The sequence below is a fragment of the Pezoporus wallicus genome, unplaced genomic scaffold (genome assembly GCF_028554395.1).
Source record: "Pezoporus wallicus isolate ANWC-B61680 ecotype Strahan unplaced genomic scaffold, APGP_CSIRO_Pwel_v1 contig_4710, whole genome shotgun sequence".
Lineage (NCBI taxonomy): Eukaryota > Metazoa > Chordata > Aves > Psittaciformes > Psittacidae > Pezoporus > Pezoporus wallicus.
In genome coordinates, this window is record NW_026640647.1 from 3,315,957 (window position 1) to 3,343,017 (window position 27,061).

Consider the following 27,061-nt stretch of genomic DNA (forward strand, 5'->3'; position numbering starts at 1 on the left):
TTACAGGTGTATTTCATAGCGTGGTCCTTTAATGTCTTAGAAATTGGGCAATTCCTGGCCCCCCAATGCTGTCAGTAATCAACTCAAAATTAAGGCTACCTCCTCTGTACTCTGTATTATTTCTCCAATCACTCAAGTCAATTTCTGCTGTTCCAGCTATAACCAGTTCCAGTTCTCTTGCATCAAATACAGACACGAGCCTTGCATCAACCACCTGTGAAAGGAAATAAAATGTATAGCACATTTCTTCATTTACCAATTTTTGCTTCCCCATAAAAGGCTTGTCTGCTACTAAAACATTTGTCAGGTCACATTACTCTCACAAATGGAAAGAATACAAGTTTTCTTTCTTTTTGAAGGCAAATAAATGGACGTCTTTTTCTTACGTTGCAGTTCCACTTAGTTTCATTAGAGGATCACGGTAAGTGGGAGAGAATTTTATTGGCGAGTAATACAGAATTATTTCAGGGCAAATTAAGTTCAATACATTCAATTAAATTGTCTATGTTAAAACAGGAGACAGAAAAATACCTTGAAATACACTCGGTCTACTGTGTTACATGGTACAGCATGTACACAAAACCCTCAAAGGCCCAGTGAGGAAACAGATGGGTCACTTTAGCAAGTATTCACTGTTAATCATACAGGTAGTGATCAGTGGTACTTTCCAGTTTAAAGTAGGTTCAAGTCAATGACTACCTTTTCTTTCTTTATTCCCCCCCACCTCCCATGATAGCTGTGAGGAGACTTCTGATTACAGATGTATCTGGGTTTTGGAACTCTCTATTTGAGAAATGTATATGAGGAGAAAAATATTTTTGGGGGCTAACAGATTTCATTTTGGAGTTTTTTTACCTCATAGAAACCACGAACCAGACTTTCTGTTTGTTGTACAACACCTCTCTCAATTCTCCATTTCACCATTCTTTCTATATATTCTTTCTTGTTCTTTTCAGTGACTGGGATGTTGGCACCTCCTGGCTTTAGTTCCCGTTCTGTGATCTTAGGGCAAAAATGACCAAGTGACAACACAGTATTATACAGACAAAAGAAAGAATTATAATAATGTATATTTTTAAGCTTAAGTAATTCCTCAAGAACATTAGCCGGGAATGACTTTAGTAAACTGGAATATGTGACATAAGGGAACATCGACCAAATCTTTTTTTTTTTTTGGATAAAATAATATTTGAAACCCCATTTAGACTAAGAATCTTCGTATTTAGTGTAAAGAATAAACTGAGAACAAGAAACAACCTTTATATCAACTAAACTACTGAAGTCTTCTAAATAATATTGTAACAAAGGTGTTGTAATACCTCTGAATGGTAACTCTGCCGCAGTCAAATTCAGGTAAACTACCTCCAGCAGAGCAATCCAAGACTCTGGTATTTCAGATACACTCCAGAAAATCTCCTTCCCCAGAAAGACACGGTTGACTGGTTACAAATACTAATTTGTCCTTACATTGTAACACTGTTTTCATCAAACAGAATTTTATAAAAACAAGTTTAAATCTGCATGGATGCATCATTCTTGTGTCCAAATAAATGTTTCCCTAGCAATAGAATACGCAAAGGAAATTGAATTGAGAATCTTGCACACCTGCCCAAAAACTTCTTCATTTACAGTAAATGTGAGATCTAGGATATCATGTATATCATTGTCTTTCATCCACTGCAAACTCTGGTGAAACTCCTCATCGAGATATTCCAGGTCACTCAGGTCACAGAGTCTAACATAAAGAAGAAGAAAACACACAAATACAGATGACAGCAGCAGTGTGTGATCAGTAACTAAACTCAGGACAGTCCTGAAAATTAGACTGAGAATGGGAGCCAAGAGAAAAATCAAAAGAATAAAGAAGACTCTACTTCAAAACTCTGTTTATTTGCCAAGTGATAGCAGTTACTGTATAACAAAATTATTCTGTTAACGTACACAATTCCAGAGTTTGTTAATTTGAAGACACACTGATTTTAAGCTTATGCTGAATCTGTCCCATGTGTCCTGTGAAGACTATTTTGGAATTTTGAAAATACACAAAGTGTATTTTCACTTTGTACAGAGAGACAAAAAATGCAAATCACAAACAAAATGGAAAGTTTTTGTAACAAGCGACTACTATCTTTTTCCCTTATGTGACTACGCTGCCACCTCTCTCATTAGCGCATTGTATGGAGAAGTCTGTTCAGAGACCCTGCCTATGCAGAAATATCTTTTTACCTTTTGCCATATTTCCCCTTACTTTTACAAATCCAGCCTCTAAAGCCAACTGTCCCTTGCCGTCTTTAACAGTTATTACTCCATGCTTTGAACGTGCCATCTGTTAATAATATTTAATAACGGGGCAATTTCTGCCATTTCTAACGCCTTAAATCCTGTTCTGTCAAATAGGACACTGGGACTATTCGTTAAGTAAAGGGCTTTTTAGCTGCAGGGTTCCTTGCCTGCTTATATTCTTGGGTCCATAATAAGTCAGAAGAAAGCCCTGTACTTTTAGTTGGATGCTCAAAAGAGTAGCTTAAGTGACATCCTGCAGTAACAGCCCCTACATAAAAGCTGATGGACTGGGCACAAAGTCCCATCTGCAGAGGTAGTTTGGATGGCTCATCAGTTCTGAGGAAAGTGAAGGTCCAGGAAAAGTTGGAACTTAGATGGGAAAGTTGCATGAATTAAGCTGTGTACAAAGCTGACCACCCTTCATTTTTAATTTTACTGTTTAGAGAACCATCGATTTAAATTATTAATTTAATTTGGCAGTCATAAAATATTAGTATTAAAGCCCATCCGGGCCAAGTCCTCATTCTTATTAAAATGATGCTGTTAGCATTTAGGTGTTTTTAAGATATACATACAATAGGCATGGATGCATTACTCCACACTACCAGAATGTATGATGCTTTATACAAAAAATATCCTTCCGGACTTCTCAAAACAGCTTTCAAATGGAAGACAAAAAGTGAAGCACCTTAAGTTCATTAGGTCTTAAATTCCAGCCATGCTGAACAAGTGCAGCTCTGATTGTTTGCAGTCTCCATTTTATGGAGCTTTATTCTGATATACTTTAGACTTTGCTTTCAGAACTACTACTCCTGCTCTGTCTGAAACAATCTACCTCTGAAAATGGGTCTTGCAGTGTAAGTTACAAAGTGATTCATATCCTATCCTGTGAGTCACTACAAGACAAATGAATAAGAATTCTATTCATATCGGGAATAAAACCACAGCATTTCACCGTAAAACTTCAAATGTAAATTTTGTGGAAGTTAGTAACATGGTGAAAACAAAATAAGAGGTTTTCATATTGATCAGAAAGAACATTCTGGATAACCATCATCAAACACTGAAAGAACACTGGGTAACCATCAGCTAATAACTGTAAGTAGAAACAAGTAAACTTTCCTATTTTAAAGAAGTCCTGGATTGAAATGAAATGATTACATTATAAATAAAGGCCTGTCTTGTTTGATGATAAATCATAATTTATCCATACATAAAACAGCATCGTCCATGGGGAAGGAACCAAAAAGAAAAGGAAACAGAACAATTCTACTCACATTCGGAGGAGGGCTTTATAAAAGGGTCGTGTAAAAAAGGCATCTAGCAAATACTGATGTATCAGAGCAAGACCAAGAATTCGACCACTAAACCTGAACCTGGAAGAAAAAGAGTTACAATCATCATACTGAAGCTTTGTGGTTTGTAGACTGCTCTGTCATCAAAACTTACATATCTTTCCAAACAGCATTTTTTTAAATCAGAAAGCTGTGTATAAATGGTGGTAATTTTTTGTGTTTCATTTTTATTTTCTTGCATTTCTTTTACATGCTCAGTAAGGCACAGAAAAAAGAAACAAACACAAGTCTGCAGGGTGTAGAGAATCCCTCAGATACCTAAAGTTGCAACGTCTCCATAAAGTCAAATCTGTATTAACCCAATCAACCCTAGCCTCTTCATAGAAGTATATCTACCACACATCCCATATAGGATTAAATTGTTTTCATGTTACTGGGAGGCCAAAGGTTTTTCATCTGACTGATGATTAGGGAGTTCTATATACATTTTCATGAAAGATGGCTGGAAGCTTTTTGGTGTATCACAGTGCCCTCCAGCCCTATGTCAACATGATCTAAACAATCTTCTCCTCTCCCCTCTCTTCCCCAGTTATCTTCATTTTGTTGGGTATATAAGGAGTGTTGGGTGGGAGGGAGTTGAAGAGATTGCAGATCAGATGGCAGCTAACTTTGAAATAGTAGGGTCTTCATAAATATTCCCAAGAGAATAAAGATCCATTGTGAAAAATCCCCCACATCTTTGGAATTAGATTTAAGTGTAGTGTTATTTTTCGAAGTAATGTTTCTTACACTGATTATGCATCCTCAGCAACAGTTCTCTTGGAATGATTAGGGCTTTACTGCAGCTGCCTGTACACAGGGTTTGCACCAAGGTAAGGATGTGACATGCAGAGCCTTCCCCCTTCCATGTACAACAGCTTGTCACAGCTGCATTTCCTGAATTCCCCAAGGCTGTACAAGACCAGTGGTGTCGCTGGCACCAGCCTCCCAGAAAGAGAGGGGTCATCCCTCCCGTACCCCCTAAGGTCTCTGGTCCAGCACTATAGAAACCAGAGATTAATACAAAATGTTGGTGGAAGTTGTGTAGCATGTAGGGATTTTTCTCCCCTTTTTGCCAGACTTCTGGTTTTCCAATATAGCATAGATCATTTATTGTTGCAATACTGGAGTTCAACAGGTAATGGTTGGTAATGGTTGGTAATGAGATTCCTTTCTGATATTCATTCTTCATAAGTGGCTTCCAATAAGTAAAGGTTTAGTACATAATCTGTTGTATACAGATGATCAGCCATTCTACTGTTACCATATTCTAACTACCCACACAGCAGAATTGTCTATTAAAATTCACAGTACAGCTTTACAGACTTATGGTGATGCCAGGGCTTATATCAACTGAGGGCGATTCAAACTGGTTTATAGTAGTGAAAATGAAATTATGTAAAAATCCTTGATAACTATTTTAGAAGTATGTGTGTATGTTCAGACTTTGCTTAAGAGCTATGTAAGCAGCAGTCCTCCCCCCCACCCTTTGTTAAGATACCTTCATAGATTTCCATCCAACAGGTAAGTTGGGTTTTTTACACTGAGGAGACCTCTGTACTCCTTAGGAAGACTCAAACAAACAACATACAGTAACACCTGTTTGAAATCTCCCTTAGTCTCCTTAGCTGACAAAAAGCCAATGTTTCTTTCATTATTTTTTAATGCACAAGAGACTAATACTGCTTTCATGAAATGACTGCTGATGTACAAGGAACACAGAGAGTTGAGTTGTGAGAAAATCACATGGTACACGTTTCAAATCATAAGTTTTGCTGACCTTGTGAGAAATAAGAGAATTTAAACCACAAGAGAAAACAGAATCAGGGAAGTCAGAAGAAATGCAGTTATTTTGTTGCTGGTTAAAAAGATGGGATTCTGGTTTCTATGTTTGAGCAGATATGAGCAGATGACTACAAGTGGGAACAACAGAAAACATAGCTGAAAAACAAAGAAAAATCATTCTTACCACTCATGATGATTGTCTACAAAAGCAGACATGGGACTTATTTGTACTGTATAGGTATCATTGGCTGAATATTCAAATAAACCATAATATGGATTGAAGAGCTCTCTAGACACCAGGAAAAAAAACTCTCTCGAAGGTCCACTGTAGTCCAACCTTTAAAGAGAAACTTGACATTACTATAAAGTGTTCATGTGTGCAAAGAAATGCTTTATGAATCTACATTCTTTATGCTCTATTTTAATTAAAATTTCATAAGATTTTAACCAGAACCCTTATCCTGCAGATTGCTTAATGCCAAGGCATGTGAAGTCCTCACGGGGCTATTCTGAAATGGAATAGCTTGGAGGGCTGGAATGAAATGCTCTATGCGGGCTGCTCTCATAAAAAAAAATTGGCTCTAACTGTAGTGGCCTCTTTGCCACAGGAATACAACCAAATAATTGAGGGTAAGGGGGAGGAGGAGACATAAAAAGAGCCAACATGAGACCTATCTGCATCTGACAAATTAAGGAAGAAAATGAACACTGCTCATATTTTGTCTTTGCAGACCTGCAACAATAGGACAATTTGAAAGATAATATTTCAGTTTTCCTGAGCAATATAATCTGAGATTACTTCAGTGATTTATCTTTCTTTGTCTTAAGTTTTCTTGTCCCTCTTCCAAACATGAGTGCACTTAAATGTCTTCTGGAGAGTGCATTTCCTTTGGAGGTGGTTGGGTTTTTTTTTGTTATTTCAAAATTCCAATACTAATGGAATCTAAATAACCCCTTCTTCCTGAAACATAAACAAACTCATTGCTGAGAAAGTACTGAAACTGAATTTTGACACTGTGCTTCAGGTCATCACTGAAATGAGTTAAGTATGAAGTTAGTGCTCTGGTAGAGCTGGAAAACAGAAAATTAGGGATTTTCCTGTGGGGAACAGAGATGATTATAATCCTGACAAACAGATATAAAGATATATCTTCTGGAGGCTGAGACTTTTAAGAAGGTCTTGGTTTAGCTAGAAAAATACTCAGACGTATCACAGAGAAGGTCAGCTTTCACATAGGACTTTTGTCACTCATGTTTTGGCTCATGAACTTTTACAGAAGGGAAACATGGATGAGAGTTGTTTTCAAGGATGAAGTTTTCAGGAAAGTAAAAGCTAGGTACCATTATCAAGGTGAGGACAACACCTCTTTCCTCTATTGAATGAAAAACATTTTTCGTTCAGTCATTTGGAAGCACTTCACTTCTGTTAAGCTTCAGACGTGAAGTACTGAAACAGATTCTTACCCTGGCAAAAAGGGCAGATTCCACATTCAAATTGCATAAAAAAAAACAACAAACCCAACCAAAACCTCAGAATGGTTTGATATCATGGACAACTGTTGGATCTTAATCTTGGCACAAACACCAGGATGAAGTAAAAGCTCATCTGGAAGGCTCCTGCAAACTTCTGGGATAATCAGACTCACTATGAAATCTTAAAATAGGTTAGAATCTGTGTGCTTCACTACCCACCATTTCATACAGCTCCTTTTGTTCACAGAGTTATTATGAGTCACGTTAAATAAATCAATCATGAGAGTCCTGCACTGCCAGTCAGATTTATCCCACAATTAAAGGCTTGGCACAAGGGTGAGAAAACTTCATACAAAAGGCATGCAACCACACAACAGCTGCAACTGTGGGGCATTTGGGTATTCAGGAACAGAATAATATGTTGTTGGCAACATGACTCATGTCTCCTAGGAAGCACCATTAGTACTTCAGATATACCACTCTCCAATGCAAAGCTGCTTTTGCTAATAGTTAATAAAACTTAGGGAAAATAACTTTGCGAAACCATACTCTTAGTATCAAAATTTTCTTCATGTATCATGTAATGAATGTAAAAACACTAGCATCACAATTGCATGACTGTAGAAATCGAAGGTTCAAGGAAGATACCAAACGTTATGAGACTTAAGATACAAATCATAGGAACAGCAATAACTATATCTGAGTTGCCCCACTTACTAATTTATAAACTAATACATCAGTAGTTACTAAAATGTTTTAATTTTTGAGGATTTCATTACCCATCACTAGGTAATGGGTAATGCATTTCTTTTACCAAGAGGAAAAGAAATGCTAGAGCAAACTCCCACTTAAAAAACTTAAAAAAGGAGGAGCAAATAGGAAACAACTTTCAGTATTCCTCCTCCTCTCCTCCACCCTGACCTGTCTTTCTACACCTAGCCAAATGAAGTTTGATACATATCCTTGCACCATCTGTGATGAAACAATAGTTTGCACACATCCTTTCCTCATTCAAAACACATTTCTACATACAGACTTGACATCATTTTACTTTGCTCCTAATTAATTCACTCTTTTCCATTACAAAGAGAGTCTTGTGTAAAGTTGGCTAGAACAAGAAGAGGATGTGTCACCTCCATTTCCAGGTCACTCATATTGTTGTACCAAGTGATGAAATGCAAAAGCCTGACATCTGATGAAGGAAGACAGTCCATCTGGATCAATGTCTATCTCACATATGATTTTAAAGTTTTTTCTTTTATTTTTAAACCTGAGTTGAGGTTGTAGCTGTGAAAGTAAAGGTTGGTAGGGCTGTATAAAACAGGCCTCATACCTGTATCCCCACCCTGCTCTGTCAATACAGTGTAATGTCATCCTGCACCAGCCTTGTCATTCCAGTTCTGAGTTTATCCTCAGACAGCACGATGATATTATTTATATGAACAAGTCCACACTTGGCTTTCAGTTGTCAACATCATTCTAAGACTTCTGTGAGTCCTTATTAACACTGAGTACTTCACGGTGAACTTTACACAAACAACAGGATTTAGGGGTTTTCAAAGACAGATTAATTTTATCTAATCTTATATGAGCTGTTTCTATTACAACTTAGCTACTTCCAAGACTCACACACTGCATGGCAATAATGCACATATAGCATCCCAAGAGCTGCGTGCTGCAGTTTCCTAAATATAGAGGAATAAAATGTAAAAATACATTCATTAAACACATCAATATCAAGGCTTTAAGATCTGACAACAGGGTCACAAATCAAGAAATGAAAGAGGCAAATAGCACATTGTTCCAGTTTCTCTTGCAAGGAAAACCTAACCACATCTTGCTTTGCAACGCACATCTCACAACCTGTAACATGTTAGACTGTCACCAGACACAGACTGAGCATTCTCTTAAGGGACTTTGAAACACCAGGAATATTTGTATTTATTTGACAAGTAGCAACAGCCTAGCTGCTTTTATTGGTGACTCAGGCCCTGCCCTGGAGAGACAGTGAGCACCTCCTGTACACTGCAGGCTTTCAGCTCCCTTTGCCTCAGACAGGAGCTGAATTAAGGATTGAGCCTCCAGCCTACTCCTGAAGCACTCTCACTCCAACAAATGGCAGCTGTCTTTTAACAAGCACTGGAGATATAATGTCAGCCCTGACAGAAAGGAAATATTAATAACATGAGAAAGTTGTTTATTTTTAATTTGCTTTCCCAGCAACGTTCTAAAACACACACCAACTATTGTGAAAATTCACATAAACACTTGCATTACTTCTGCAAAGGCAGGATACATTACATTTCACAATGCCTAAAAAGTCATCTTGAACAGCTGTATGTTCTAGGCTTATGTATGTGGCATTTCCTGAATGTAATCCTTCCTCTTTTCTCTTTAGACCACAAGATGTTTGGTGAAACAGCAGCTGCAAGACACACAGAGTTTTCAGATCACATTTACTTCCCTGTTCTACTCACCCTTCTTCCCCAACAAACGTGACATAGAGTTTATTTCTCTGCAGGTCTTTTCTTGAGTAGCCCATGATCTGGTTAAAGGCATCTTCTAGCAAGTGATCTCTCCTAATGATTAATCTGAGGAGCAAAATAATTTCGAAATAGCAATTCATGAAAATGAACCACAGTTGGAAACATCTATTTACACTGCAAGGTAACAGGGTGACTTCAGAGAGATACAAGTTTCTGCTGGATAGTTCGATACCAATCAGGCAGCTTCTGACTGTTAGTCTATGTCCTTCGAGGATCTACTTCAGATTTCAATAAAATGTCTCTCCTATAAAGAAGTGGTGTTCTATTTTTTTATACCCTGGCTCTTCCTTAAATCAAAGGTTTCAGTGGGAAAGGTCCTGAAGTGGGCATTTTCATCAAGTTAAAATCCTTTCTGTAAGGCTGGGTCTCTAAATCAGTCTTTCTGTAAGCAAGAATCTAACCTTTTATGTAAAAAGCAATCTTTTAACAAGGAAAAAGATAGAACTGTGGGAAAGTCACTGAATGATAACTCCAGAATCACACGTCCCTACATTATCCCCAGTGTGTGATGGGACAAAAAGTCTAGGAGGAATGGCAACTGTTTGTCCAAAACCAGACTGAAGGTTCACATGTGAAAACATAATGTACCTTTTGAAAGAAAAATTGTGAAAGTGAGGGAGTGTCATCAAGATCTAAAATAAGAGGTGAAAGAAACCTCCTTACTTAAACATTTTATCTTCTGCCAAAAAAACTTTAATTAGTTTTGTGAAGTGCAGCTTGCTTTACATTCAGATACTGCCATATGTGTGCATTTTATCAGTCAGTCAGACTGAAGCTGGGAGCTGCTGCTGCCTGCAGAGAGACAGCTTACCTCTCCACACAGCCTCTTGCAAAGCCCTTGTAGGCCTTACTGCTTGTGCAGAGATCAGTCAGTGACTGCAGTGTGCTACCCTGCACAGGACATGGATTTGGAGAAGCCAAGCACTGGCAAGGTACGTGGGCAACACATAAGGACCCAGGCACTATCTAAGTTGTGCTGGGGTCCTGGTTTGAAAAAAAGGAGCAGATCAGTGTATGCCTGGGAAAGGAACAGAAAACACTTCTGTTCAAAAATCAAGCTGTTCTTAAAAATCCACAGTGTGATGGCAAATAGGTTAGGACAAAAAGGTGCAAGAAATGTTAATTTATCTTAAAGCTAGCAAATGCCATCTTCTTCTACCAGCTAACTGCCCAAGTATTCGTGACAAAACTTCATAGATTAACCTCTAAGTGTCTGTGATTTCATTACATTACAGGCAGAAGATGTTCAAGCCCTGCCTCTTAAGTCTGTCTAAACATACCATTTTAAACCCATTTCCGTTGTGGAAGACTTTTAACAAGCCCACAGAAATGAAGTCTGAGCTCTGCACCAATTCTTGCAAAAAGTGACTGGCTGGGTGAAATAAAACAAAACCAAACCAAATCCAACCACCCAAAATACCTACCCCCTATTCTAACAGAAGAAAGGGTTAAAAAAGTTCTAATGCTTCATGGCTACTGTGAGAGCATCAAACTATGAGAGTTTGAGAGCTGGCACAAGACTTGGTAATTTACACAATTATGAAAGTATCTTTTGCTGATGATCCTTAACATGTATGAAATCACTCGATTACCAAATAAATGAAGGAGGGAAGACCTTGCTCCAAGCATTCTAGCATTCAGAGTGCTGAAATAAAAATACTAGCAGTTTTTTAAGGTAAACCTTAGAATTCAATAACATTTGATTTTATGAGTCCTCTTTACTAAAGAGGACTGTGATATCAAGACAGGCAATTATGCACAAAAGATAAGCCTATCTAGTTTTATCACTGGAAAAAGACATGAGAAAATACAACTGTTTGTATCATAGCACATGCTGTAATGGAAGAATTCAGGTGCCTCTTGTTCTGCATGCCTCTTCCCAAAGTGCTTTTTGGCACTGTACCGGTAAGGTTGTTTGTATGAAAATATAGTTAGAGGAAAGATAGAAGAAGTGCTCAGAACTTGCTGTATCCTCTGCTATGAATCACATGCTGGCACTAAGTCTTTTATGACAGGCTTTGTATTTCCAGAAGTGCAAGGGTAACCACAACATCTGCATTCCTTCTACTGGGAAGAAGCTTGTAGATGGGCAAGGCAAGGCAAGCTGCCTGAGAAACAAATCCAGTTTCATGAGATTCTTCAACATACTTCAATTTTCCTGGGCCTTGTCCATATCCTTTAGTCTCCAACTTCCTGTAAAAGTTCCTCAGCTTGGCTTCAAAATCTCTTTTGTAAGGAGCTGGAGCTCGGGCATTGGCACGCTGAGTACCTGCAGGAAACAATAAGCAAAGAATGAGCTGTAGTGACATGAACTGATTGATGTCCCATCCTCTTCTAAAAAGACTCAACAGCAAAGGGCAGGGTACGTGTTTGGTTTGGTCACCTTTATAAAGAGTAAAAGGCCGTGTATCTTCAAATCTGCCTTGCATCCAAGACTTTTTAGTTGCTCACTTTCAACAGTATCACCTTTCTAAAGTAAGTATCAAAAGAACAAATCCAAGTCAATGCAAAAGATGGTTTAAAAACCCAGCATGATTGGAAAGATTTAACTTTTGTTTGTCAAATACACTTTATTTCTAACCTTTAAAACATCTCATGAAATAAATGTTCTGCTCTGTTCTGGTTTTAATATTATCAGGAAAAACAGGAACTCAGAAGTGAAGCATAAACAGACTGCACTCTGCTGTGCTCTGTTGAATACATCAAGCTGAAGAAGGAAGACTATTGGAAATTCCCTAGTAGAAGTTTTTCCCTGGGGAATTAAAGTGAAAAAAATATTGGAAGAATGGGAAGATTGCCATTTAAGTTTGTGGAACTTTTCACATGTGCCTCCAGGCACATACATGATGATCATCGATAAGTGAATTTGTTTTAAAAAGAACTGGTTTTTAAGAGTTAATGTCTTAAAAGCAGGGAGACATGAGATCTGTATGCCAAAGAACTGGCTTACCCCCACATGTGCATGTACAAGTCTAGTATATACAAATAAGGTGTTTAGTCGATCTGTTCTAAATATTACAGCCATTAGAACTTCCACTGCCTCCCTGGATAAATTACATCAATTGACATGACTGCAAGACTATGTGCCAAAGAGGCAGCTAATCCTAGTTCTTTTACATTCATCTTCTCACCCCAACTTCTTATAACATTAAATTCTTCCCCTGCAAGGCTGTGTAGACACAAAAAAAAATCAGAGGTTGTTTAAAATTTCTCATGCCCTACACTATACATAGGTTGCCAATGACTTATGTGCAACTGGTGGTCATCTAACAGGCCCATAATGCACTGGAAATACAAATGAACAGTTTAGAAACACTTATATGTAGACTTCTGTCTTTCCTTATGTGAGCTTTCTTTTGGCTCCCTGTATGAAGCTAAGCCAACAGAGAAGCATTTATTGCTATATGGGTGAAGGCACGAGAACGTAACGTTTCAGATCATGAAAGAGAGAGAATATGTATTTGTTCAGCCTGCGGGCAGAGAGGAGGGGAAAAGAGAGGAGCTTGCTTAGCCACAAAGCATATGGGGCTGACGGAAAAGGCAATGAGCACATCCTGCGGAAGTGGCGGCTCAGTTGATCTCTCTGCAGAGATCAGTAAGAGAACAAGTGAGATCAGTATTAACAGTGAATGCCATTTACCGGTCTGTAAAAGACCTGTCTGACCAGAAAGACACTTGCCACTTCTTCTAGGCTTAGCATGACATGGAGGAATAGAAAACGTCAGGGAATTCTTACAGCTCCAATGGGAACATGCAGGAACCCTTCAGAAAATAAATCACGATCATTAATCTATACTGGTTATCCTCTTTTACTGAGAGCACCAAGGGCTTCTAACATTCAGCTGAATTCTCTAGAAAACCCACAGAAACTTGAAACTGTAAACAGCCTTTCAATTACTGGCCTTTTCCCACTACTTTGTTTATTTTGCTTTGGGTCAAAGTAGGTACAAAAATGCAGTCATCAAATAAATGCAAAAAAAAAAGCATACTTTAATCTTAACCCCTGAAGGAAGTTTTTGCTGCGAGAGAATTTGGTAACACATTACTTCACGGTTCAGAAATCAGCAGTATATTATCCTATCAGCACATGACAAGTCCTCATTGCAAATCAGAGGCATATGCCAAGAAATTCCTGGGCAATTATAATGATTACTTCCGCCTTGGGAACAAAAGATGTTAATGGAAGAGCTAAAAACCACCAGTGATGTGATCATATTTGATTGTCAAGAAGGTTATATTCTAAAGCAGATATAAAGAGCAGCTTCATGACTATTTATCTTTCCCAAAAGAGAAAGTACAACCGATTGTGACTGATGTGAACAATGGATCCTTAACAAGCAACCTCGCGCAGTGCAGCACGGCCAGTTTAGCTGACAAAAGGGACACAGAGCCCTCACAGAAACGATGGGGTATTTACAGCTTCTCATCAAAAAAGTCATTTGTACACCAACACAAACATGCATGCTTGCAGAATGACAGGGAGATTCAACGGTCTCTATATTTTTCTATGAAATAAAGATTACAATTTTTAGGAGAAAGGGACTAAACCAATCACTGCTTATCATTTACTGTGTGCTGTGGATGTACTAGTAAAGAAGACATTTTAACTCTGAAAGCCAAATCTATCAGGTTTGCAGTTGCAAATAAGATGCACATATGCAGATTTCATTCTTCTTTTCAACAAAAGAAAACAGTTTTATCTAAACCATGTATGTATCAAAAATATCAATACATGTGAATATTATATTTTGTGGCTTTGCAGAATGTCATAAAATCATTAAGGTCTTTGCACAGTTTCTCTGAATAGGTTCTACAGAGGTCCTACGTCCAGCAGCAGGAAAAGCTGCCACTCAGGATATGTTTATGAAGGGTTTTGATCAGGTTTCTTGCAAAGGTTTTTATGATTGTGGACTGGGAAATGCCCACAAAAATCACAGTACTTTTTCTGGTAAAATTTTCTTACTGTCTGGAACTACCTAGAGTTGCTCACATCCCAAATGTTCTCTATTTATCTATACTTTTGTTCTCAAATTTGTAGAAATCCCCTTAAGCCACTTCTGATTTACTGCAATGATTTTTACTTATGTATTATCTTCTTGATAAAACTAAGAGTAAGGCATCCATAAACTTCTAATTGCTCTTCAGAGGTCAAATGGAAGTTATTAGTTACTATTAGTTCAACTATTAGTTCAACTACTATTTCACATATTAGTTAATATGTGAAATATCAATTTAATTCCATTATGACACGTGTATTTCCAGAGAGCTGCAATATGCTATCTGTTGAACTCATGTTAAGGGATAGCAATCTGGTGTTACATAAAATTGTTACTGTCCCAAAGCTCCATTAACACTTTCATTTTAATGTACAGTTATTAGATCCATACGTCTAAGTCTCTAGGCATCAGGATCCTGGCACAAGCAGTCACTTAAGTTGTTTCACATCATTGAAAAGCAAGTTTGCAAGTTTTACAAGTCAGAACAAAATCACAGTCTCTGAAGTTGTAATACACCAAATCTTTTCTATTAGCAAAACATCTTCTGAGCCCAAGGCAAAGATTCAACTTTGACAGTCAAATGCAATCACACTTGTTCACTTTGCTCAAACATAGGACTAAATAAATGTTTGTTTTTGCTGGAACAACAGAACTTAGATCTTAAGAAATTTGGAAAGTCATTACATGCAGCATAATATAAACTGCATTATAGATGCATTATCTCTACTGCACTATCTTACAGATACCATCATAATGAAAGTACTGCCATGACAAGCTCACTGATCACACAGAAGGTACTTTAGCTTATGTAACTTTACTCATCTAAAAGTCAGGAACCACAAAGGGGAATAGGTTATAGCTTCCCAAGAGCAGGTTCTTGGCTTTACACTGCCGTGAATTTCAATTTGGAAAGCAAACAAAATATTATAGTTAAATAATTACTCCATTGGCTTCTGTTCTCTGACTTCTGGGAAGGCAGCTGGAGTATGCGCCTGACTTTACTGACTTGGAACAGATCCTTAGCAAGTAGAAGAAATGGTTTTGCACAGAAACAGTGCTTGAACAACTCACCTGGAGAGTTCTGAGGCGAAGACACCGGCGAGCCTCTTGGAGACTGGCAATAACTAGGATGAAGTAAGGCATGTGGCGGCACATATGACATTATCTCCTCCTCAAACAAGCTGGTAAAAAGGAGCAAAAGAGAAATAAAGAGTTTATTTCTTGAATAGCATTTTTCACTTTCTAGGAATAAATCTCTACTTACTAACTTGCTTTCTTTGGTGGTCACTTGACTATTTCCACTATATAAACTTACAGTGCTACAAAATATTCCCATTCCATCAATCAGATCTCGAAAGTACTGGAAAACAGTGATTACTACTTTTGGGATACACTGCTAAACATAATTTGGTATTTGTTTTCAAGGTTAAAATATAGTTAATCAGCCTGTAAAATTTGTGTTTTGTGTCCCCCCCCCCCTTTTTTTAACTTGTGTTCTCATTACAAAGGAGTCAATAGCTCTAAGTCACACTTCCATAGAAAACAGATCTGCAGTACTGCACAAAGACCAAGACAGAGATAAAGATTCTAAACCTCAGGGATTAAGAATCACATCTGAACATGTTAAGCATATTGAACAGTAGGCTTGTTGGCACAAGTTATTTCATTTTACTTTTAATGCTAATATTGTTGCAGAAACAGGTATAACATCTAGCATGTTCAGGTTGAGTTATTTCGTGCTTCATGTATTACTGACACACAGCTTTTAAGAGAAGAACAATAACCTTTTGCAGTGCAATCACTGCATCTTTGTACAGAGTTTGCATATATATTAAAATTTCAATCTTTTTTCCAAAATTGACACAAGAAAATCCCAAAAGAGAGTATCTAATATCAGAATGAACCTGATATCAAAGCCTACGTATATGTTAAACACAATACAGATAAGAACAAACTGTTAAGATACATAAAAATTATTTTCAAACGTTGGGCTGCAGAAAGTATCACAAGCCAATCTATTGCTGGAGAGCTGAACCAATGAAATCAATGTTCAAGTAAAGGCTGTTTCTTACTAAGTTTGTTCAGTGAAAAAATGCCTCAAAAAAATTTTGCATTAGAATTTTTTGTTTTAAATTGATATTTTTCTGGCAGTCCTTTTTATATTCATGACCATGCAGGCTTTCCTCCATGTTACACTTTGATGCTGAAAATGTGATAAAATATAAACCGCTATTTCAATCTGGGATGAAATTAAGAGGTAAAATGATGATTTGTGTTGTATACCAAACAACATGTTTAGAAGAAACTGAAATAAAACATATGAACATTAACATTTGAAATAAAATGCCATTCTTAGAGTATTTTTAAAAATGCGATGCGTTGTACCTTCTTCAATCCCTAAACATAAAGGGGTTTGTTTGGTTTTAGTTAGCTACAATTTAAATAACAATCAAAAATATATATGGCTTTCCCAAGCAATAAAAATATCAGAATTATTGATTCTACCCAGTTATTTACTACATCTCAGAGTGCTTTACAGGACATTTATATCATTCCCCCTCCACCAACTGAGGAAACAGAGGCACGGAAACAGGTCTTCCCTAAGGCCATCCAACCAGCCAAGCCAGACACAGAAGCCAGGGGTCCTGAGTCCCAGGAAGATCGAGTCATCATAATTTGAACGCAGGAGCTTTTAGGGTTTCATAGAGAAGGGTCATGATGACACCTACTAGAAGATACCACTAAAAGTAAAAAGCTACCAAGACTAAATAATGGTAAGAGAAGAAATTCCATCATCTCAGTACACCACTTAGCCCACCTTTGATTTTAAACTGGTATCTACTCACAATAAGCTCACAATAACTCAGTCCAGTTTTGAGGTTTAACATTCAACATTTTAAGAAACTAATGGAGACATAGATAACATTTTCTCAACAGTACATCATTGGAGCAACGATACTGTTAGGTTATTAATAAAATGGGAAGAAAATCCTCATGCAACTCTTTTCAGTCATGTTTTTTTTTTGGGAAAAAAGTAGATGAAGAGAAAAAAATCTGAAGAATATGATACAGTTATTCTAGGGACACACTGGCTAATACTTTAATCTTAAAAATTACTTACACTGATTACTGCTTTTCTACAAAAGAAAGATTGCAATAAAAATTTTGAATTTGCTTTATTTCCACTGTAAAAATGATTCAGTGTTTGCTGTTAACAGAACACTAGAGGGAACAAAACCCAGTCAAAGAGCAGTGAGAAAATCATTCATGCAATCTTTATTCGAAAACAAAGAGCCAAAGCCAGATTTTAATGTGTAAAACCTGTATTATCTCCAAATATCAAAACAAAACTCTTACTAAGGTTTTTAAGACACAATATTTGCATTTTAAAATAAGTTTCAGCATGGCTTTAGAATGAGATTTATTTTTTCTGAAAGCTGTAATTAACTCAGAGATTTAGGGACCAGAAAGGATTATGATTATGCAACCTGACCTCAAAATACTACTCTTAATGCCAATCCTATTTCACTAGATTCAATTTCATGAATTTCCTGATGCACTTTATGCAAGGGCTTAATTCTAGCAAAAAATCTGCCTGACTTTTCGAGTTAATTGTTAAAAAAAAAATTAGAGAAGCAATTCTGCACTTCTTGAAAGCTGTAACAGTATTTCCTTTATTAAAGGGAAAAAACGCTTGACAACACAGTGAAGAGGCAGCAAAACACGAAGTAGTAAAAATACACCTCAAGTATAAACATTCACAGACTTCCCAAACCATGGAACTAAACAGACACATTCTTAAAGCAACAGAAGACACATTCTTCCAAAGAGGTCTAAACTGTATCACCTAAACATCAGAGCTGAGTGCAACAGGACAATAAAAGGTGATCAGGGCAAACCCACATAAATCACAAGCACAACACTCTTGCACTCGCCTTTCCTCAGACAGAATGCCACACTCCATCACTCCTATGAAAAAACATGACCTCCAATTCCCATCTAGAAACTGAACGTGATGAAAATAAGACATCTGACCCTTGAGTTCTATCTCTCCCAGCTGCAAGTCCAAGTACTGAAGGGGAAATCATTAGATTACAAAATCAGCCACATTACTCACTGAAAGGCTCCTCAGCAGCTGCCACAGCATATTCCATATGTGCATCGAAAGAAGCAGTGCCTACCTGAGTAACATGACAAGGTCTGCATCACTGGATAAACGCACCAACCCAGGTGTACCCTCTGTCCGGATGAACTGGATCTTCTCCCTGTGTAAGCCAAAAAAGATTTCCAAAATATCTTTTGCAAATAAGGCACCAATATACACCACAGCAACGAGAAAAAGTACCCAGTACATCATAAAAAGCTCAGAGTTATGATTCTGTTTTTCAGAACCATTTTTCACCCATGCCACACCATGTCCATATGTGTAGCAAAACATTACAACTAAAAAGCTAATTTGTTACCCTCATCTCCTCATTGCCCAGGCTGTTTCAGGTAGTACAGACAGCTGACCAGTGAAAAAACCCCCAAGATTCAAAATCAATCCTTCCAGGTTCACACTTGCTGTGTCCCTGAATTCAAAGGAGGCTGAGCCCTGCAGGAGGACATTACTATTCTGAAAGTGAACTGATTAAAAAGAGACTGTCTGTTTTGAACCTTTGTACAAATGCAACCCATACATTACAGTGCATATTTGCGATTTTAAAAGCCAAGGGTTTATACCACACTGCATTTAAGATCTCTTCCAGGAAAACCCTTGTAGTATTTCTCCCACTCTGTCTCACCCAAGCATACACCCTTCCTATGCCTGATCTGACAGGCTGAGAACTCTAGAACTTTATTTTCCTCCTTTTCTCTGTATTTTCCAGTGAGCATGCATTCTGCTAATATGTAATTTCAGGTTTGTCAGCCAGGATTTACTTAGAGGCTTTAAAAACAAATCTTTAACATAGAAGCCTCAACATAAAACTTGTTAGAATGGGAAACTGAAAAACAGGGCAACTTGTTGAATTTTGTGAACTTTAGCAGGATGGCAAGAAAAGGAACCAATAAGTAACACTATGAGAATGGAAAAAAATGAAAAGCAATGCCGACTGCTATGCCAGCCAGTATGGACAGGCCTCTGGAACACAGAATGCTGTGCTGGCAGCTCTCTGCACATGACAGACCACAACCATCAACCCAGTATTTTTCACATTTAGTGTCCAAGGAAGAGCAGATATGGTTATTTGAGTCATAGTCACTAATATCCAAGTTGTTATTTTACACCTAAATATACAAACCACAGTGGTTTGGGGGGGATACATTTTGAGAGAGTTCTTGCCGCTTTCGGAATTTCACTTTTTGTCATTCCTAGTCTCAGCATACAAGGGAGTTTTAACAACCTCATCACCTCAGTTTTAACAACATCAAAGATCATCCTTCATCAAATCTCACTGGACTAATCAAAACCCTGCAGATACCATTTTGAAGAAACACTCAAAATTCTTATTGCTGCAGTACTACCTCCAAGGTCATTAGGTCAGGACAGCCTTTCTGTAAATGTGCATTGAGAAGACAAGGACAAAACTAAATGCCATTCTGCCTCCTGCTCCCAGCTGTACACATAATTAAATGACTGGGCACATTTGCCATGCCATCCAGCTGTCTTGGCACATTTTGAAGACATGAGCAAACCTCTTATGTCAGTTGTCCCAAATGTTTTCTTGTAGGTACCTTTATTTGGTAATATAATGGCACATTACCTCTGTTCCCCTCAACCTTATTTTAGGGAGTTACAGCGAAATACAATAAGGAACTACTTTCACAGCTTTATGAATAGGCCAGACATCTACAACCAGTCATGTTCCACTGCCGATTTTGAAGGAAGAAACTAATTCTAATTAACATTTAGTCCTGGAGTGGGAATAGCAAGCTTTAGTAACTTCATTACCTGAGTGAATGATTCCTGGTAAGATCTGGCTGACGCTCTTGCAGAATTTCAAAAATATTGGGCTGACGCAAAAATGCAACAATCTTGTCATTGTAAGCTGAAAACACCAACAAAAACACCGTGCTGAAACAAGGAGGTACCAACAGACAGGACCACAATCCTTCTGAGATCAGTAATGACAGCAGACTTCATCTTTCCAGTTCTAAGTTTAGCAGCATTGTGCTAATATCTTTTCACGTAAGGCTATCAGTTGTACTATCATTTAGGGAACATGCCTCCCGACTATGAACCAAATCTCATTGTGACACACCTTGACACTGCAACAGGTCTAATTCTGCTAGCAATTTCTGTAATATTTTATCAGTCATGCTCTAAACTAAACTAGAATATTCATTGTTAGAATAAAATTTCAGGGACCTTGGTTTTCACTGCACTGAAATCCATTCTCAAACATTAAAGAGTCATCGGAAAAACCCGGATCAAATCCTCATACTTATTGCTGAGCCTGCAGTGCATGCATACTATGTTCATGGCAAGGGGAAGGATTTAAATTAGCATGCCACAGTACAAAGAGCCAGTTATAGTCAATCAGATTAATTTATCTTGGTTTAGCACAATGTAACAGCTGTTTGATTCAATAAGCTAAATTCTGTTCTTGGTGGCACAGAAGTCAGTAACTTTGTGTGTATGTAACTGAGAACAGAAGTTAAGCTAATGACTAATTCCAAGCTGATTAACGCTTTCTGGAATCCTGCCAAAACAGATGCTCAGAAGTTGTAAAAAATCGCTGGGAATACATGGAATCCAATTAGGACACAACCTGGCTCACTGTCTTCAACTGTCACCGCATTAAGTAAGTGAACTAGGAAGGTGGAAGTTTTACATCGGTTATTTGGTTCTGCACACTTTCAGTGTTATTCCTGCAGGCTGCAACTGAACAATTGGGAAATGCTGAGGGACAGAAGTAATCATAACAAATAACAACTTCCACCCACCCCAACCAATTGCAAAACCCAGCAGTGCATGCTGACATGACACACTCAGTCATGGAGAACTCTGAAAAGAGGTCGGATGCTGACATACCCACTGGAACCATGTCCTGGTACTGAGCTCTGCTGACTGTATTAAATGTGCTAGATGGTCTTGGCAAAACTGGTGGTCCTGAATGACGGGAGTCCTCTCCGACCTGAAAATGCACAAGTAACCACAATGACTGTCTCTATGCCAGTGTACATACTCAGATACATAAAAGTGAGAAATCACATGGCTTAAAACTAAGCATGTATGTAAATGTTTTGCTGGATCACTATTCTCAGTAACCACTGTGGCAGTAATCAGCTATGTTGTATGATACTCATTAGTAAAACATTATTTAGTATATCGTGCCTATTAATATCAAGAATCAAAACTAATTGAAAGTTTATTGCTATTTTTAAATAATAGTCCCATTCTGAAAAGCAACTAAAAAATTCAATCTAGGATTCCTTCAGAGAGACTTCTGTACTTCAAAGACATCTTTATCAAAGGTTCTGAAAATCAAATTCTGCCCCTTCATTATCACTTCTGTTACCTCTGTGCATTAATGGAGTTTCCCTAAATCTGAACTGGAAACAAGCTTGTGGCTGAAGCAGGAAGATAAGCAAGTGAGTTCACATTCAGGCAAGGCAAACAGGTCCAAAACTGGTAAAAATATGTTTCCTACAATCATTTTGTAAAACTGTTCTGATTTTTTTGTGTTCACCTTCTGGGATTACAAATGTTGTACATGAACATTTTTTATGGTAAAACCACAATGTAAAATTGTTCCTGGTTGCATTCGTGATGTCTGGGCAACTTCTGCATTCTTCTGGTTTTTGAAGCTTCAGTCACTTCTACAGTGTCAGTATTTTATGTTTAGGTTATATAAAACATTTTGTTCAACCTCTTTTTCATCCTGCTGGACCTTTGTTTATTTCTCAGTTCCTTGGCCTACATGTAATGGTTAGCATTTGAACTACACTTCCAAGTTTCAGAGATCTCTAAAACATCTAACTGCAAGATATCCAATAATTATAAATGTTGTTTTTAAATCTAGTCTCTGAAATCATGAAGAAGCAAAAGTCCTGAGATATCGCCCAAGGCTTTTGTGCTCTCTGATAATGCCCTCTCAGAAAAATGAAGAATTATTTCCTGTAGGCATTGTGCTTGAAAAGGAATGCCATTATTATTAGCTCCAGCTTCATGCTGCAGTTCAGCTTTAGCTAAAAAGACATTCCTTACACTGGTTAACATTTGCTTTAGAGCATCTCCCTGTAAAAAAATGGGTCAGTAGCTTCAAAACATCAAATTTTGTGGCAAGGCCAATCCAAATAAAGTATTTTGAGAGTGTTATTTTTTCCATTAAGTATTCATCTTCTGCAATAACATATAGTTTCCTGTAGCAATGGTTTAAAAATAGGAAGAGCAGCTGCAACTATGTAATACTTAAGTCATAAGCACATAAGAAAAAGTGGTGTTCAGACTCATACATATGCACATAAATAAACATTACATCATTAATCCTAGAATGGGAAAACTTTATTGAATTGTTATGTTTGAGATTCCTACCTGGAATTATATTTCCATTTAATTCAAGTTACAATTATATATGATGATACAGGATATGGTATATGATATAGGATAATTACACTTGTTTTGCAGCATTGACACTTCAGCAGACCTAAATCTCCCTATTTTAAGTGCAGGACTTCTGAATGCTGCTTAAAGAAATGTAATTTCAGTGTGCATTTACTAAAGTTAAGAAAACAAATATTAACATATATAAATCAGTCACAACCAAAATACTTGCTTTACCTTACTGAAGGTCTATTTAGCTATATGAAGACACTTCTAGCTTCTTTGCCTGCTGCAAGACATCACTGACTACATCACATTGCCAAATTGATGGAAAAGGCTATCAAAACCATTTGTAAAATACACCATACACTGGCGTGTGTCTGAAGTATTGTGGGTGACTAAACCATGTTCACACAGGATGTAACAAGATAAGCAGCCAGTGGTATAGCACTTGCTGCAGCTCAGCAGAAGCCCTGTTAGAGAAGTTGCAGAGAAGATTCATGCCTGCTCTGAAACAGTCCTCTGGCAGAACTTCACCTGCCACAATGAGCTACAAGTAGCATAAAACAGAGCATTTCTCTCACCACTCTAAATTGCATTATCTTTAATTCCTGGCATGCAATATCCCTCCCCTGAAAAGATAACTTACAGCCAACTGTACAGGAGTTAAATAAAGTACAACTAAAGTCTAAGCCATTGTACATAAACTTGCTCAGAAGTAAAAAGAAGTTACGACAACATACAGAAACTCCCAGTGGAAGTGGTTCACTGTGAAAAATCAACAAAACCGTTTTTTCCAGGTATTTCTATTTCCAAAGCAGAGATTAAATACATATGCAAAATGCATTTAATAGTCAGATAAGTCTATATGTGTTAAGATATATTTATACTTATTTGGAAAGCTGCATATAGAGTTACGTCTGTAAATACACACATTCCCTTTTTATGCCCCCCCCTTATTTGCAAAGTTATATCAACATAGTTAGCAGACATCATGCTAGACAACAATACATATTTTGACAGTGAAAGACAGCATCTGGTAATCTGCAACCAGATGCTCTCCTGTGGTTAAATGGGGTTACTGCAAATTAAAAGTAAGAGAAACGCTCATGTCTGATTTTTTTCCTCTGAAATCATACATTTCAAAGCAACAACGGCTAGCAAATAAAATAATAAATCTTTGCAGATGAGTACCATATGCTTACAGAAGAATCATGTTCCTCAAACACAGAATTGTGAGGAGAATGATACGAAAGAGGATGATCCTAAGAACCCAGTGGTTCCCAAAGAGAAGGGGCAGATCCAACTTACCTCACCAGCACTGTGGCTGCGTTGCCTCGTTAAGTGCTGCCGATGGACTAATGCACTAGTGGGCCTGCTGCTCTGTAAGGGAAGCCGGGGGTCGATGAACGTGGTAGTACGGGAATTGTGGTCAACAAAGAAAGCCTAGAGAAGAAGAAAGAAGAGAGAATTTATAGCAAATTATAGCAAATACTTTGTTTTTTTTTAGTATGTCCAAGATTAATGTCTCTTCAGGATCAAGGTTTCATTTGCTGACGTGAGGCTTTGGAAGAATCTTCCTCACATTACTTAGGCTTGCATTTCCTTTCAGAAGAAGAGGGATAACAGTTTTCCACCTCACTGAAGGGATGAATTCTTTAATGTCTTACTTAATTCATGCCTCTAAAGCCCTTTGAAATTCTCATCTGACAAGCATCAGAAGTAGGAAACTATTATGATTGTCAAGAAAAGACAACTTAAATGTTTAATAAAAGTAATCCCAGTGTATTCTCTCTTTCATTTCCTTATAAGCATCTAAAAAGATGTCATTAAGTGGCAAAACCATTCCCTTTTGTGAACTATTTACCATATAATTATGAACACAGTTGGGTATATACATGTCAACTGTATGATTGCATCCTGTAGTGAACTATGATTAAAGGCCAAGAGGCATTCCTGCCATGCTCCTGATACAACTATTCTAGCTTCAATAACCTTTAAAAGAAAAAGAAGGAAACAAAAAAGGTCAGTCTGGGACACAAAGATGATGGCAACAAAGCCATTTAAATCAGGCAACCAGTGAGAACTACCACTTACTGGCTGGTCAGACATTTGCTGAAAGCAAGGTCACAAGGAGCATGTATCCTGGAAAATGAACATAATTCTATCCAATCTGAACCAAAAATGCTTCTAAGCCCTGAAATTTAAGCTTTTTCCAAGCCCTGAAATTTAACTTTTCCCCAGTGTAAGTGCTGCAGCTGGAAAGCAGCACTGTTCTATTTCAACACACTTTTGTCAGCCACAATGCTGGAAATGTGTGGAAGTAGCTAAAAAAAGACCCTAGATGTGAGCAGCAGAGTTACAGGAAAGTGACATCTGGTTTGAAGAATCAAAGAATCTCAACCAGCAGAGAGGTGCTCGGGGACTGCAGAGGCCACTTCTGTGCTTTGTTACCGGTAAGGTACTTTGACCACAGGTTCATAAGCAATTCAGTCCTGTGGTGTCAGCACGTGAAACATTCTCATCTTCCCCCGACCCGACCACTTGTTTCATCCCTAGCATGCCCTTCCTGCCTTGTGCGGGCACAAGTGTTTGTGTAGCCACATACTGAACCCAGCTGGTGAGCTGGCCCTGGCTAAAATTACTCTCTTCTTGTCCCTCTCTCTGACGGTTTCTCTAACCTCAGAGAGCCCTCCAGGGATGAGAGGAAAGCAGAACTGGTTCTTTTGGCAGCGACATCAGGTTATAGTATTCATGCAATCACTGTTTCAGACTGCTTGGTACAGGCAGACCAGAGAAAATGCAACTCTTCTGACTGCCATGAAGGTAGGTAGACAAACCAGTGTGTTACGCTATTCAGCAACTAAATGCCATTGTGGATTGTGGTGGGAGAAAATGTTTGTACTTCCATTTCCCAAGGAAGGAGAAGCATATGGAGAGACACCAAAGTTGCAAAACCTTAGAAATGCTCCTAAAGAGGGCAGCAAGCCTCCTACAGCCCTAAACAGTGACTGCCTGTACCTGTAACCTGTGCCTATAAGCAAGGAACCACATTACCTGAACAGTAAGGAAGAACTTGGTTTGGCTCACCTGACATAGTTATGAACACGCAAGTGAAACTGACTGTTCCACAGTTCAAAAACTATAAACTGTATTCAATAAATGCAATTTTAATTGCAATGTTTGAGCCTGATCCAGGACTTGTTGACCTTGACAAATAAGGATGTTGCCCGCAGCGCAAATATACAGATTAGAGGGCATGAAAAACCAGTGGGAAAGTAGAATGAAAACCATTCTGAAATTCAGTTTGGGACCTGGAAAATGACTGTAAGAGGCTGCTGGAACTTACCTAGGCTTTCTGAAGATTTTGCTCCCGATGGATATGTTTCTTTCACTTACTAGCAAGTGGTTGGTATAGTCTTTTTTTTTTTCCATGTCCCTGTACCTAGCATTCTAACAGTCTGGTCTATGTGTATTTATAAGACATGAAGCACTTTTATGAAAACAAAGGTTTATTTCATTAAGTCAACATTATACTGTAAAATCACTTAGAAAAAAAAAAAGATTCTAATTCAATATAGGAGAAAGTAGTACCTACAGTTGTGCTACGCAGTTCTTTGAGTTAATGCAGCAATTTTGAGTTAATGCACGCAGTGTTCTTTAGCATTACATTTAAGTAAACAGCTTGGCTTAAACACAAAGTTAAAGACAATCATGTCTTACTAAATACGAATGCTTACAGGCCAGCTAATAATAACTACTTTAAAATAGAGCATAAGTTACTACTCCGAAGCTTCAGTGAAGATAATCATCGGACCTTCAAGGCTTTAGGCTGGACATTGGCACACAGCTCAAAACACAGTGTGGCTCACAGACTCCTTTCAAAAAAATTCCTCTCGTAACTGCTGTCTAGCTATAATCCATAAATCTACGATGCTTGAAGAGCCTGACATAAGATGGGTAGTGCCAAAACTACAGTAGTCCATTAAACATGGATTGTTGCCCAAGTTATCTTTCCAATTTAAGTCTATGAAGCTTGCTAAAGTACTTTTTCTTCCTATTGAAAATATTTGTAATCAATTACAATGGATTCTTTCATTGTAGAAAGAAAAAACA

At 37.8% G+C, this 27,061-nt stretch overlaps 1 protein-coding gene across 3 annotated transcripts in view; it reads right to left on the reverse strand.

Moving 5' to 3' along the window:
• HECW2 (HECT, C2 and WW domain containing E3 ubiquitin protein ligase 2) overlaps positions 1-27,061 on the reverse strand; it is a 175,645-nt gene that overhangs the window by 10,308 nt on the left and 138,276 nt on the right. For all 3 annotated transcript variants that reach the window (XM_057419924.1, XM_057419923.1, XM_057419926.1), the window contains 12 exons: positions 24,257-24,391; positions 21,434-21,536; positions 20,351-20,447; positions 18,600-18,683; positions 15,490-15,599; positions 11,570-11,690; positions 9,353-9,466; positions 5,587-5,739; positions 3,561-3,659; positions 1,606-1,735; positions 856-1,002; positions 100-214 (listed from right to left, as the gene is read on the reverse strand). In XM_057419924.1, the coding sequence (XP_057275907.1) occupies positions 100-214; positions 856-1,002; positions 1,606-1,735; positions 3,561-3,659; positions 5,587-5,739; positions 9,353-9,466; positions 11,570-11,690; positions 15,490-15,599; positions 18,600-18,683; positions 20,351-20,447; positions 21,434-21,536; positions 24,257-24,391 (1,408 nt within the window). The remainder of the gene's footprint in view (positions 1-99; positions 215-855; positions 1,003-1,605; positions 1,736-3,560; positions 3,660-5,586; positions 5,740-9,352; positions 9,467-11,569; positions 11,691-15,489; positions 15,600-18,599; positions 18,684-20,350; positions 20,448-21,433; positions 21,537-24,256; positions 24,392-27,061) is intronic.